The 12,187-nt window shown below is 43.2% G+C and overlaps 2 protein-coding genes across 4 annotated transcripts in view; one reads left to right on the forward strand and one right to left on the reverse strand.

The window, feature by feature from the left end:
• PLPP1 (phospholipid phosphatase 1) overlaps positions 1-7,110 on the forward strand; it is a 58,005-nt gene extending 50,895 nt beyond the window's left edge. For both annotated transcript variants that reach the window (XM_065662300.1, XM_065662299.1), the window contains exons 5-6: positions 4,274-4,450; positions 6,645-7,110. In XM_065662300.1, the coding sequence (XP_065518372.1) occupies positions 4,274-4,450; positions 6,645-6,770 (303 nt within the window). In that variant the 3' untranslated portion in view covers positions 6,771-7,110. The remainder of the gene's footprint in view (positions 1-4,273; positions 4,451-6,644) is intronic.
• The window catches only part of MTREX (Mtr4 exosome RNA helicase), a 50,226-nt gene continuing 45,022 nt past the window's right edge, over positions 6,984-12,187 (reverse strand). For both annotated transcript variants that reach the window (XM_065662298.1, XM_065662296.1), the window contains exons 26-27: positions 7,621-7,725; positions 6,984-7,224 (exon numbers count right to left, since the gene is read on the reverse strand). In XM_065662298.1, coding sequence (XP_065518370.1) covers positions 7,172-7,224; positions 7,621-7,725 — 158 coding nt within the window. In that variant the 3' untranslated portion in view covers positions 6,984-7,171. The remainder of the gene's footprint in view (positions 7,225-7,620; positions 7,726-12,187) is intronic.

The following is a 12,187-nucleotide window of genomic DNA, read 5'->3' on the forward strand; positions in this document are numbered from 1 at the left end:
TAATTGTTTATGTTGGGATTGGTGGTCGAGTGTCCATTTTCCCCCCTTAATTCAGCTGTTCAATGGATCAGTTCCCTGTACCAGCTCGCTGTAGGGCTGTTCAAACATCAGAGTCGGCACAGGGGAGTCAGCAGGACTACGTGGCTAGAGTAAAAAGGGATAGACCATGCCTCTGAACAGTGGCCCAGATATATCTCCACCTTGAAGTAACTGCATAGGTATATCCTTTCCCTTCACCTTAAACATCATCTAGTTCCAACCCCCTGCCACAGTGCCCCTCACACCTCCAACTAGTCCAGGTTGCTCAAAGCCCCATCCAGCCTGGCCTTGAACACTGTCAGGGATGGGGCAGCCACAGCTTCTCTGGGCAACCTGTGCCAGGGCCTCACCACCCTCACAGTAAAGAACTGAGAAAATCACAGAATGATTGTATGCAAGAGGATTTCTCATACCTTAAAAGGTAAAACACCTTAATAGTACAGAACTTTTTGTTTAATAGGACTTGAGGAAAAAATCTGAGAAGGTATTAAATGGAAAATGGCTCAAGATTTTTAAGAATCTAGACAAGGTCATACTTTAGAAACTCAGTATCTGAAGTATGACCTTGTCTAGAGAACTGATTCAGTTTTGATACAGTTAAATGAATTTTGTGCCCTAAAGGTGCTGACTGTAAAGTTTTCTTGTTTAGCCTCTAGAAGTCTTATCTAAGAAATTAAAATTCACTTTAAAATTAGGTAGGCAGGCATATGTATATTAATACTGCTTTGGTGGAAGAGCAAATATGTGAAAGTTATGCTAGAAACGTTGAGTAGCAAATAATTCTTCAGTTGCAGAGACCCTTCCATTTACATCTGTGGCTTCTTTCAAGAAACCACAAAGTGGCTGTGAGTTTCTCCTCATTCCTGTGTGTATTTTTAGAAATGAAGTACCAGACCATAGATTAAGAAAAAACTTGCGTTCAGGATGTGTGCGGTGTACAGAACATACTTTCATTATATAGTAAGCATTAGCTAGTAGGGGGAAAAGTTGGAGATTATTTAATCCCATTACAATGAAGTTGCTATGAAATCTATTTGTGCACCTTAAAAAGAATAAACATGAGAAACACCAGGATGGAGGAGTGAAGGGAAATAGGTCATAGCTGAATGCTACTACTGAATGATGAGACAGATGGTCAGAAACAGGATTATCAGGGAGCTAGCATGATCAAATAGCTGTCATGGATAGGAGCATGTTGCTACCAGAACAGCTCCGGATGCTCCTGCTGCATTCATAGTCTCACAAATGTATTTTTCAGCAGCGAGATGCTGGCAAGGAGCATTTACAGTAGTAACAAGATGACGCTTCCTAAGTTCCCACTGCTTCTGTAGATTAATTTTACTTGTAAAGCTTGTTCCTTTCCAGCAAAGAGATTTAGGTGAGGAGACTGGCGGGGACTTGCTTGTTACCCTTCTTTCAGGCTGAGTTAAAAGTAGATGACTTCAGAGAGGAGCAGAAAAATGTGAGGCATGCTGTGCCTGTTGAGAGAGGCCTTATGAACAGTTCAAAGTCACTGACTACCATTAGTCAACAGGGTCAAAGTAGCAGTAAGTGGCAGTGCAGAGTAACACCAAGACATCTCTACACTGTGTATATAATGCTATATAGAGGGCTTGGCCACGCTTCTGGTATCAACCCTGGTTTATATTTAGTGGAATTATAAGGCAGAATCCATTTTACTGTGCTAGCTTGTTTCAAACCAGGCACATGGCTGTTGTCTTGCAAAGAGTGAGTCATGGCAATAGGAAGAATCTTTGTGGAGGAGCACAACTGCCTGAGCCTATTAAAAGCAGTGTCAGTTTGAAGTTACCCGCTTAAAATAACGTGGCATTTGCTATTGCAGCAAATACTCTCAACTGAACAAAAACAAGTAATAGAGAAAAAAATAGTTGTAACCGCAACAGCTGTTACTTCTGAAATTAAATACACCACTGATCAGTCACACTGACACTTATCTGTGGTGTGATTTCTCACCCTTCTCACACCTAGTTTTAGAGTAATATCAATCAATCTCCTGGCAGAATGTGCAAGAAGGGCTTTGGGCATTTCCTCTGCAACTATTGGATCTGGTGGTGTGAAGAAGCACCTAGAATTGGTGAAGCCTGTAGCCAACTGTGTGTATTCTGCAGCTGATAGAGCAGCTCCAGGTATTCTTTATGACTGGAGGTTACACTCCTAGTATGAAAATAAAGTCTTTACGTAGATGTTAAATCCAGGTTTCTTGTTTGCTTTCTCAAGCAGAAAGAAAATCTGAATACATGCTGTGTAAGGGAGAGTCTTAAGACTTATTTTATTGGTTGTTAGGTGTTGTGGACTACCATCTTCCCAAATTTGCTTTTTCTGTGGTTTGCCTCATTTTCTTCCTCTGTTCAGAAGTAAAGCGGTTTTCCCAGCTATCTGCAGTTGCATAACTCTTTCTTTCTAATATGACTCTATACCTTTGCCAACTACCAGAAATGCTTACATGGACGAAACTTTATTACAGCAAGGTATTTTTAGCTGATGTAAGCAGAATTTGGTGCGAATAGGGAAAGGGGAAAGAAGGGTCAGTATCGAATTGTCAGCCAGCTCTTTTTAGGCTACCAGCATGTGCTCCTTGGACCCACCTCTGCTCCATCTGGCAAGCAGGCAGGTAGTGTTGTGGTCTACTCTGGGTAAATTCAGATGTGGTATTAATATATGAACATTAAAACACCTTTTGTTAAAAGAACTGTGAGACAGCTAATTTTTTAAGTGGCTGCACAACATTTACCTACTGGTGAAACTAAGGTCACTAGAAATAAGCAGCGCCCACCACCTGAGGGGGGGAAATATTTCCAAGTTCAGGCTCAGCTGTAGCTTCTTCAGAGGCTGATTTCACCCTGACCTATTAAAAAAAGACAGTTATGGACAGGGTTGATCCTTTTGATGCTCCATTTATAGCTGAAAAAGCATGCCAAAAATGATGATGTAGAAGTTAGTCAGAGAAGCCAACCAAACATTCCCCACATGTTTAACTTTGGAAAGTAACACCTTTGCACCCACAGTGCATGCTCTATGCCTGTATTTATATTGTAAATCTAATGCTGCTAAAAGACTGCCATGGCTTTTGTTGGCAAGGGGGGATCTACCAGCAGTCCGGTGTGCTGTTTTGCTGTGGTTTTAGTCAGCTTCTATGACTTTGCAGGACTGTCAGTTAGGGGTTTGTACTTGAACAGAAGTTCTTAGGTGGTACTGAAGAGAGAGACTTGAAATGTTAAATGTAACTTCCAGCTGTATTGTTCTTCTCCATAAATACGGTAACTATGGTGCCTTTTTTGGCAACAGGATCAAGTTCTCTGCTTAAAGGGTGGATTTGGAGAAGCTCCTCTTACAGCTGAAGTAAGAGGTTTCTGTCCTAGACAGACCAGAGGGGGAGACAAAGCAGGATCTTAGGTTAGATGGGAAAGTAGTGGAGTTAAGTAAAGTACTGTGAATTTGAGAACGCATCGAAAGCATACATACAACACAAATAGAGCTGAAGGGAGAGAAAAAGCATGGGACCTACACATGCTAACTTGCTTACTGGAGTGGCAACATGGTTAATATGCAGCTAGAAAGGACAAGGAACAGATGGAGCTCAGTGAAATACACAACTGCAGAATGTGATCCTAGATGCTATCGGTCACCGTAACGAGTTAGTTCTGATGCTTGACTACAGCTGGAATGTGATGCCAGAAGGCTGATCATGCTAAAGGTGACTGGAATTGAGAATAAAGTAAAGAAGATTGTCAACTCTACATATATTACATGTCACTGTCACCAAAGATGTTAATGATCTCCCTGCTCAGAGCAAGATGGGCCTCCTTATATTTGGAGGATTGTAAATTTGGATGGTTGCTGCTTCTTTTTAGTAAGAGTTACCTGTAGTTAATGCAGCAGTAAAACTGCATTCTTTCTAAGCTGTAAGTATCTCTGGTATTACTAGTACCTTTATCCTGAAAAATGTAACTTGTCACCTTGGTACAAATACAGCAAGTATCTATAAGCACCTATATGATGGTGTCACATAGTTTTATATAAAAACATAAAGATCAACACTGACTATCAAACTCTGCCATAGCATACTTATGAGAGTAGAGGTCTTTGAATATCTGTGGACATCATGATGTCTCTGAACGCAAATTTCAGCTCTTTGAACAGACCCTGCACAATTTTACACAATTACTGCTTCTACATTTGCTGCATTTTTGAACTATTTCTCTTTTCCTTTTAGCTTTACCTGCAGGCCAGAATGAAAGGAGACTGGGCAAGACTTTTACGTCCTACCATACAATTTGGTCTTATTGCTGCATCCATCTATGTGGGTCTGTCACGTGTATCTGATTACAAGCATCACTGGAGTGATGTTTTAACAGGACTCATTCAGGGAGCTGTGGTAGCCGTGCTCATTGTAAGTAATTCCTGAGGGGAGAGGGGGAGGTGTGAGTGTGTGAATGCTGGTTTTATAAGCAGCACCTTAGAACTGCAGGCTGTGCTCAGAGGAAAGCAGGCCTCTCTTCCTAATGCTTCCCCTCTCCAGCAACTTTCAAAGTAACTCCTTGAACTGGGTGTAGCAATAGTACTTTAGTGAGGTAGAGACTGTGCCAATGATAAGTGGCTTTTTTAGCTGTTGGACAACATGAAATTGTCCCTGCCCCAGAGCTTTTCAAACAACTGAGTTGAAAATGATCAGCTGCAAAACTGTGGGCCTCTAAATTACCCTACCTTCTGCTTCTAGCCAAATTCTACATCTCGAGCACAACAGCAGAGGAGAACTGTATATGAAGTAAGAGGGGCAAACCCCAAAGCCTTTAAGGATAAGGGCAGCATAAAAATATCAATCTCTGCCAGCTTAAACAGCCTGTTCTTTTCAGTCTGATGGGAAACAAAAACTCTTCAGCATGCCTTGTGTGCATTCTGAGTGCTAAAAGTGTGTTCACAAGGCATGTGAAGCTGAGCTGTTCTGATGAGTGTAGAGTTATCCCATGGAAAAGAGGATCAGCTAAACTTGGAGCTGCAGGCCTGTCTGACTTAGTGGCAGCAGTTGTGCTGGCCATCATCACAATGACATGGTGCATTAAGTCATGGGAAGGAACAGATCAGAGACATGAGCTAACTGAGGTCATATTGAGGAATTCCATTACCAAGAATTGAGGCTCACCGGCAAGGACCACGTCCAAGATGTTCTCTCAGCTGGAAGTTGGAAGGGCATAGTTCATTCCAAGATAAAGCTTTGTTTACTTGTGGCAATCAATCATCAAAACAAGCCTTGGAGCTGCTCTGGGAAGCTCTGCATACTGCATTAGCTGCTGTTAAATGGCTGCATGTTGACTAAAACATAATTCTACCCCTCACTTTTGTACGACATCATTCTCTAAGAAAAGGGGTGCAGGGAATGTGAAGCATCAGGGACTGAAAAGCTGAGGGAATTTTTATTTTTTATTAGGATAACAAGTTTAGTGGGGGCTGCTGGATGGTCGCAAGGAAGGGTATCTTAGAGACGCTTGGCAATACAAGCATGAGTAGAAGGTGGCACTACAGGGAACAGAGTTGAAAGGTGAAGAAATTATTTTTAAAGAGAACTGAAGACTCCAGGAACAGCTGAGGTGAGAACATGCTGGGGCAGCAACTGCAAATGGAGCACTAAATTGAGTGAATTTAGCATGGAGTGGAAGCTGAAACTCATCTGGTATGCAGCTAAAGCAGCCTGCTTGGGCCACCAGCCAGCCTGCAGTGTGGAGTATGGTTTCTTCTGCTGCCATAAATTGCATTCTGAAGTTCTTGGGTTTGTAGTGGGATAGGAGGAAGTGATGTAGGAAGGAATCATGAGAGAAAGCTTCTTAATTATACTTCATGCAGCACTCTACTCAGCATGCCTACTAGTGAGACTTGACGTGGGCAAAGGGAAGAAAACGAACTGCAAAACTGGACAAAGGATGTATCTTGTAGTTGGTAACTGTGAAGAAAGTGAGGTGGCATGGTCAAAGAAATGCAAGGAAGGATAACATAGGTAGTTAGCCTTGCAGCTGCTGGGGCTATGAGACACTTGAACTGGGGAGGGAGCTGCTGTGAACCTTGCCAAGCAGAGGAATCCAAGGTTGGTTTAGCCAGCAAGAATAAATGCAAGTGAGGGTCACAGTGCGGAGAGTAACAGTTACTAACTATTGAAGCGTCTTCCTCAGCTAAAGTACAGACTCTCCTTTCCTATTCTAAGTAACTTACAGAGTAAACTTAACCATACATGTAGTGTAGGCTCTCAGCAAGCATATTTTGCTGCTTCATTTAAAGGAAGGAGTTCAAACTATGGCTATTGTGATGAAGCAGTTCCCAACAAGGCCATTAGAGCAGTTAGTTACCACACGAACCTTAAATTTGGCTTAAACCATCAGTAGTGAAGCAGTCAGTCAGAGCACGAGCAATAGCTGGAGAAAAAGCTATTGAAAGAACAGATGATGGAATTTTATACATGACTTCTTAGTAACTTTCTAATGTTTCAACCTGTTTAAACTTTGTTTTGATAATGGAGTTTACCTTCTGCAAAAACATTTACCTGTTGTCTCAAAGACTTACAAGTGCAGGATCTTAACACTAATTTGTTCACTTAGGTTGTGTATGTGTCTGACTTCTTCAAAGTGAGAGGATGTACATTTCAACCGAAGGAAGATTCCCATACAACCCTACATGAGACTCCAACAAATGGAAATCACTTTGGCAGCAATCATCAACCATGAAGCATGACCCACTTGTCTTGCTCTCTGAAAGGAAAACAATTTCACAAGTCTAACTCTGTAATGGAAGTAAATGCCTTTAAGGGACTGCTGCTGCTCTTGGATGCTCACTTTACCTGTATATAATAACATCTACCAGAGTTACAATAACCACAGTTATTGTATATCTAAACTTTAAATATCTGTTGGTGCAAGCCCTTGCTTAAAAGAAAAAAGTTATTCAAACTGTAAATTTTTATTGAAAACATGGTAACAGTTATATTACATAAACTGTTTGTACATGCCTTATTAAAATAACTGTGGTTAAAATACGCTCCATTAAAAAAAATTATTGGAAATGGAAGTATCGTGTGATTAAATTTCCCCGTAAGGTGGCTCTTGTGCTGCTTCTGGAAGACAACCTGTTACAGGTAAAGGCTTGCAGCAAAGACAATATCCCTCTTGATTTTTGTAATCCCTATTAAAAAGGAAAACACATTAATATCCAACACTCATAACTGACACAATCACTATTTAAATACAGTCACATGTATGTAACACCTTGCAGTAAAGAAAGTGGTATGAGTCTTAAACGGAAGTAACAGTGCATCCATTTTCAGTCACGAACTTTGTTAAACTGTCAGTATGCACCAAAACCACCACCTTTTTAAGTCAAACTTTGTAAGACAGATGCTTTCTGTCTGATAAAGTTTGCTCTCTTTTCTCTGGAAAGAGAGCAATGATCTGTTCACCATGAAGTCAACAGCAGAAGCTTACGTTACCAAACCCTTCACCCACCTTCTGTGTCCTACCTGCCCTCCCCAACTTTCCTTTTCTAGAGTTACTTCTTGTACTGTGGAAGTGAAATACATACCCTCTGCAAACTTGTTTTCCAGCTCCGTGTTTCCGATGGCTTTTGCAGCTTGGCACATCTGCCGAAGCAATTCTTCCAACCTCCTCATGCATCGAATTATGCTGCCTGTATAAAAGGTGTGGGAGAAAACTGTACCTCCTGCTACATCATGTCACTGAGTAATTCAGTTGCTTGAGCTCACTTTGGATTAAAGTATTAGTTTCTTCTCCAACCCTGTTCAATTTATCTAGAAGCCAAGGGTAAGAAAAGCTGTATGTCTTAAACTTGGTTTCTCTTTAACAGTGGAATTCTCCATCAGGCATTTCCTTGAAGCTGTCTCCGAATGCTTGTCCTGTTCCTTTCTACTGCCTTCGCAGCCTCTAACTAATTTAATCAGAGGACTTCATGGGCTGTTTAGTAATTCCTATTTTCTTTCAAGTACTTGAAACTTAACAAGTTTTTTTTATTTAGACCTTCCTGAAAAAAATACGTATTTGGGGGATTAGTAAGTTTGCTGCTTCAAGAACACAGGTTTATTTTTTTGTAAATTTTTTTGATAGCCTTTGGTGTGTGGTCTACCTCACTACTCCTGTGCCACTCAGGTGTCTATGGACCACTCTATACTACTCAGTTGCACGCTTACAGTTAATGCATAAAAGCTCACACTGCAACCTAATACCCACAACAGTTTGTTACACATTCCCCTGTTTTAACTTCCGAGCTCAGCCCAAGTCCCTGTAGCAAGTGTCACAAAATGTCCTAACCATTATGCTCTTCCAGTGGCATGCAAACTGCGTGCTGTTTAGTTATTTCCTCCAACACCACCTTGCACCTAGAGTCAAAATTGCTGTAAGCAAAATAACTGTCATAGGGTAAGTATGGGATAGAGTTATTGAGAGCAGCCCTGTAGAGGACTGGTGGGTATTGGCAGATGAAAAGCTGGACCTGAAACAGCAATGTCCCCTGGCAGCCCAGAAAGCCAACTGCATCCTGGGCTGCATCCAAAGGAGCATGGCCAGTAGGTCGAGGGAAGGGGTTTTGCTCCATTTCTCCACTTTCGTGACACCCCACCTGCAGTATTGTGTCCACCTCTGGGGCCTCCAACACAAAGACACAGATGTGCTGGAGTGAGTCCAGAGGAAGGCCAGAGAAATGATCAGAGAGCTGGAGCACCTCTACTATGGAGACAGGCTGAGAGAGCTGGGCTTGTCCAGCCTGGAGAAGGCTCCAGGGAGATCTTATGTGGTCTTTCAATACTTAAAGGGGACTTGTGAGAAAGATGGGGACAGACTTTTTAGTAGGGCCTGTAGCAATGGGACAAATAAAGTGGACAGATTCAGACTAGATGTAAGGAAGAAATCTTTTAGGATGAGGGTTGTGAAAAACTGGTTGTCCAGAGAGGTGGTAAATGCCCCATCCACGGAAACTTTAAAGGTCAGGTTGGATGGGACTCTGAGCAACCAAATCTACTTGAAGATGTCCCTGCTCACTCACTGCAGGGATACTGGACTAGATAGTATTTCATTGAATCACAGAAAGATCATCTGTAGACAAGTCATAGTACCTGGAAAAGAACTGTCCATATGAAAAGAACATTCTACAAAGCTGTTGGGAAAGGGAGAAGTAAAATAACCCTTCTCTTCTAAAACACATGCATATGGTACCAGTAGGCCATTTCAGTTTCTAAAGAAAGAACTGTCTGTGTGAGGACAGCTGTCTGTAAAACTTACTACGATGACATTACGTGAAAAAAACCACTGATTGTCAACTGGACACAAAGCACAAAACCAAAGCAAGTGAACCGCAGGCAGCTCCCCGAAGTGTGGCAACGCTGTGTTATAGCTGGCTCCAGCTCAGCTCTCCAAGATCCTACTCATCTCAGTTTCAAGGCCACCCCCGCCACCCATTCCGGAGAGTCTCATTTACAGGCAGCATAGCTGGGGGTGTTGCAGACGTACTTTTTTGGTGCCTGAAAAAACCCAGCATTTTTGGAATAAATTACTGTTGTGTATACTTACTTCCACAAAGCAAAACAGCTGATCTGCAATTGGTTATTAGGATAGCTTTGATCAGCTTACAATTCTTCCCTACAGCTTTAAAAACCTCTCATTTCTATTTTTTCCGAATACACATTTCAGCTTCATGACAACTTATTTTCATTAGTCAATCAACACTGCTCCAATTTGTGGCAAGCATGTTTGCTCTCTGAGCACTCAGGCTTATTGCTGCAACCTCAAAAGGCAGCTACAAGTTTTCACACTACTCATAACTGCAGCAAAAGGGGCTTCAGACGCTTGACCGTCAGTGCTAATAACAACACCATCCATCTTCAGGCTGTAATAGTGAAAGCATGCCACGGACTCAAGGTTTCTGTCTAGGAAAGTTCTGCTGGTGCCCCTTAGCCTGGATGGATCACACAACTGAACATCAGCGTCTTGTGAAGGGCACAGTCTTTCAGAAAGCACTTTTAGCATGTTTGGGGAAAGTGTGTGTGATGAAAAGCAGTTTTAAGAAAAGTGGTGGCTTCCAATGCACTCTCTAATGGCTGGACAATTTTGCCTCTTTACAGTGAGACTGGGCCTCCCTGTAATAACAGCAGTTCATTACTGCTAATTCCACACTGCCCAGAAGTCAAAGAGGAAGAATGACCTCATTTTAGAGCTCTAATCAGCCACCAACAACCTCCACTGAAATCACAACAGGAAACACTAATACCTAACATGAAAATTTGTACTTCAGATCAAAATAAGGATGCTGTGGGGTTTTTTGTTTTGTTGCTTGGGTTATTTTTACCACTGTAGCAACTTGGCTACAGTGGGATCCCCTGTGATTTAGCAACACCACTCTGCATTTAAGGTAAGCATAACTGGCAGTGAACATCTGAAGGGCTTCCTGTCTTTTTGGACAATGCACAGAACGCCAGCCAAATTAAAAGTTAAGGGAAGAAACGTGTCAACCCCTGCCACAAGAGCTGAACCTGTCAAAATAGGCCTGTAAGATCTGATTTTGAGGGAGCTAGCTAACTGGCTGACCTTAGCCCAAATACAGTGAATGAAAAACACTACTGCCCAGTGTATTGTGAACAGTCAAGTGCCAATGTGAAAATGTAAGCCAGCTACTGCTTCTCCCTCTGTGTTCCCCAGCCTCAGGATGCCTCAAAAGGCTCACTCATCTGCTCAGATAGGAGGAGGAATCTTCTGAATGCAGAATCAAAGACTGCCAGGATTCCTGTTGCTTGCAGGCAACCTACTTTAGAAAGTTCTATGCACTGGGTCACAGAACTGCATGACTTCCTCTGTTTTAAGGGCTCCCATTTGCAACTGTGTACATGCAAAAAATTAAACATCATTTGAAAGAGGCAAGACAACGATGACAGGAACAACTTCAAGAAGAATGTTCACAGACCAGCAATTACACACAGCGTTGTAAAACTGGTCCACCCATCCTACTGTTCTTCACAACTTTCAACATTGCTGATAAAAGATGAAATCAGGTTTCCATTCTGGTTTGACCTTCAGTTTTTACAAAATATGTGGATTTTAAGTCATCCTACTTTTTAAATGATGAAAACCAACCCTGAGTGGTTAAAAACCGGCCCCAGGGAGCGCAAGCGACCAGGAGCGCGGCGAACAGAGCGGGCAAACAGAGCGGGACGAGGCAGTTTGCGCAGGCAGGCGAGCGGGATGGTGAGCACCCGTCGTATGGGCAGGGCCCGCGCTGGGAGCTCTGCTCTGGCTGCCCCCGGCAGTGGCCAGCGTAGGCACCCAGACAGAGCCGATGAGAGGGGAGGCTGCAGTGCGGAGCTCGGAGTGTAGAGGGTGCCTGCACTGGGCTTGTGAGGGAAAGGTGCACAACGGGCAGGGCTGCGCTCGGTGCTCCCTGGTGGAGGCCCTCCTGCAGCAGGTGGCTGAGCTGCAGAATGCTATTAGCGGGCTTCAAGATGTCAGGGTAGCCGAGAGGAAGCAGGGCCTCAAGCTTCCCCTCCAGCTCATGAAGGAAAAAAGGAGGCCACCAACCCGGGAAATTGGGAATTGGTGACAAAGAAAAATAACAAAAGAAGGAGGAAACGGACAATTAAAAGCAAGGGGCTTCCTCCTAAATCTGTTGTCCCCACGCAGAACCGCTTTGCTGTCCTGCAGGAGACTAACGAGGAAACGCACTTGCACCACAAACAGCCAGATTATGCACGGGTTAAGATCTCTACTGGTGCTACAAAGAAAAAGCGGTGGGTCGTAGTAATAGGGGACTCGTCTGTCTGCCTGACCCCGTCTCGAGGGAGGTGTGCTGCCTACCAGGGGCACGGATCAGGGATGTTACAGAGAGGCTGCCTGCTCTAGTAAGTTCCACGGACTATTACCCACTCCTGGTGATCCATGTGGGTGCTAGGGATATAGGTAGTAGTAGACTGGGGACCATAAAGAAAGACTACAGAGCCCTGGGAGAGGTGGTTAGGGGCTCCGGTGCTCAGATAGTCTTTTCGTCAATTCTCCAGGACACAGGGGAGGACCAAGAAAAAGCTAGGAGGATTGGCCAGGTCAATAGATGGTTAAAAGGGTGGTGTCATAGTCAGGGGTTTGGGTGTCTTGAA

Source organism: Lathamus discolor, chromosome Z (assembly GCF_037157495.1).
Source record: "Lathamus discolor isolate bLatDis1 chromosome Z, bLatDis1.hap1, whole genome shotgun sequence".
NCBI classification, from domain to species: Eukaryota; Metazoa; Chordata; class Aves; order Psittaciformes; family Psittacidae; genus Lathamus; species Lathamus discolor.